The 1,725-nt window shown below is 54.7% G+C and overlaps 1 protein-coding gene across 1 annotated transcript in view; it reads left to right on the top strand.

Annotated features, from left to right (window-relative positions):
* The window catches only part of TBC1D2B (TBC1 domain family, member 2B), a gene marked incomplete at its 5' end in the record, with an annotated part of 91,310 nt that overhangs the window by 80,410 nt on the left and 9,175 nt on the right, over positions 1 to 1,725 (top strand). Inside the window, one exon of the mRNA XM_010843404.1 lies at positions 1,544 to 1,720. Coding sequence (XP_010841706.1) covers positions 1,544 to 1,720 — 177 coding nt within the window. The remainder of the gene's footprint in view (positions 1 to 1,543; positions 1,721 to 1,725) is intronic.

The following is a 1,725-nucleotide window of genomic DNA, read 5'->3' as shown; positions in this document are numbered from 1 at the left end:
AAGATGACCCCCGGCAACAGTATGTCTCAGTCTGCCCAGCCCTCATTCCTGTGATCCGGCCTCAGGGGACCACACTCTGCCCTCTCCACGCCCCTCTGGAGGCCTGTGTATTCCGAGCACCCCTCCTCCTCACCTCTGACGGCAGAGGGTCTGCATGGTTTACAGACGTTACCTCCATGTAGTTCCGATCTAGGTGTTCCTCCCCTCCTACCACCTCTCCTTGGCTCAGATTTTCATCCCCTCTGCTCTGGGTGTGGGGGGCCTCCATGGGCCTCCCCTTTAGCTCAGCCCCTGTTCCAGGTGGAGAGACAGACCTAAAGCACAAATCCAGCCCCATCACTCTCCTGCCCAAAGCCTCTTGATGCTTCTCCTTCATTGCCTGTTGTGTTTTTCAAACATGAGTAGAGAAATCAGTATAGGGGGTTGGCAGTAGCATTTTTCATCACATTAAGTTGAATAGACTAGAATTGAGGCATCAAAGTGTGTCCTACTGTGTGAAGTTAAGTAATGCTTGTGAAAGATTTGTTTCTGTTCGATGCAGACTGGGTGATGTTGACGTATGTTTTCTTGTGGGTCACAGACAAAGGTTGGAAAAGCCCCTGGCCTGTAGTTGAAGTCTGACCCTCGGGCGTGGTGCCTCTGCCAGGCCGGGCTGCCTCCCTCACACCCCTTCTGCCCACAGTCCTGTGCTCCCTGCTGTAGGGCTGGTCTCCCCCAGACTTGGCTGGGACCCGTCTTGGGCTCCGTAATGCTCTGCAAACACATCTTTACCAAGCCCTGCCATGGCTGGCATAACAGTCCATACGCCTCCTTCCTCACTCATCTTTTAGCTCCGAGAGGTCAGGGCTGAACTCGATTCAAGCCTCTGCCCAGCACTGGCCCCAGCTTGACACAGAGAATGGAGAGATAACAACCACCTATGTTGATAGGTATTTACCTGAGTCTCTTATAGTCTTCACAGAAGCCCTGGGAGAAAGTGACTGTTGCTGCTTTCCAGACGAGGAACAACTCTCCAGAATACAGTGTGCCCAAGGCCACTCTGGAGTCAATAGTAGAGCTGAGAGCCAAGCTCAGGTGCTGCTGACTCAAGTCCTGGCTCCCTCACTGCCCCACCCAGCTAGTAAATACTTGGTGAATGGATGTGGTGATGCCACACTTCCTCTTGGGCCAGGGACTCAGGTTTGTGGCCCTGTATAGCCGCACCCTCTGTACTTCCATACAGATTAGCAAGGCTGACTGCTCCACCGGCTCTGCAGCAGCTGTTTTCATGGGGCATTTGGAGTGTATGAGTGGCTTCAGGCCATAGCACCCAGCGCCCTGCCCTGTGGAAAGGATGACAGTCAGCGGGTACTCGGCGAGCACCTGCTGTGGGGTCAGCTGCTTCTGGGGCACAGAGCCCTCCGCTCTGGGGTGAGCCTTCCACGCATTTGGAATGGCTACGCTGCTGTGCATTGTGATGGGCCTGCAGCTCCCCGGAGCCCTGGATGACCCACTCTGTGCTATGGCAGCCCCTATACACTTCTCCCCTTGGCTCCCTCTCCAGGTGGACCAGCGGGTGTTCAGAGACCTCATGAGCGAGAAGCTGCCTCGACTGCACGCCCACTTTGAACAATACAAAGTCGACTACACCCTCATCACATTCAACTGGTTCCTGGTGGTGTTTGTGGATAGCGTCGTCAGCGACGTCCTCTTTAAAATATGGGACTCGTTCCTTTACGAGGGGCC

The sequence above is a fragment of the Bison bison genome, unplaced genomic scaffold (genome assembly GCF_000754665.1).
Source record: "Bison bison bison isolate TAMUID 2011002044 unplaced genomic scaffold, Bison_UMD1.0 scf7180017864181, whole genome shotgun sequence".
In the NCBI taxonomy this organism is placed as follows: domain Eukaryota; kingdom Metazoa; phylum Chordata; class Mammalia; order Artiodactyla; family Bovidae; genus Bison; species Bison bison.
This window is presented reverse-complemented; position numbering and strand designations above follow the sequence as displayed.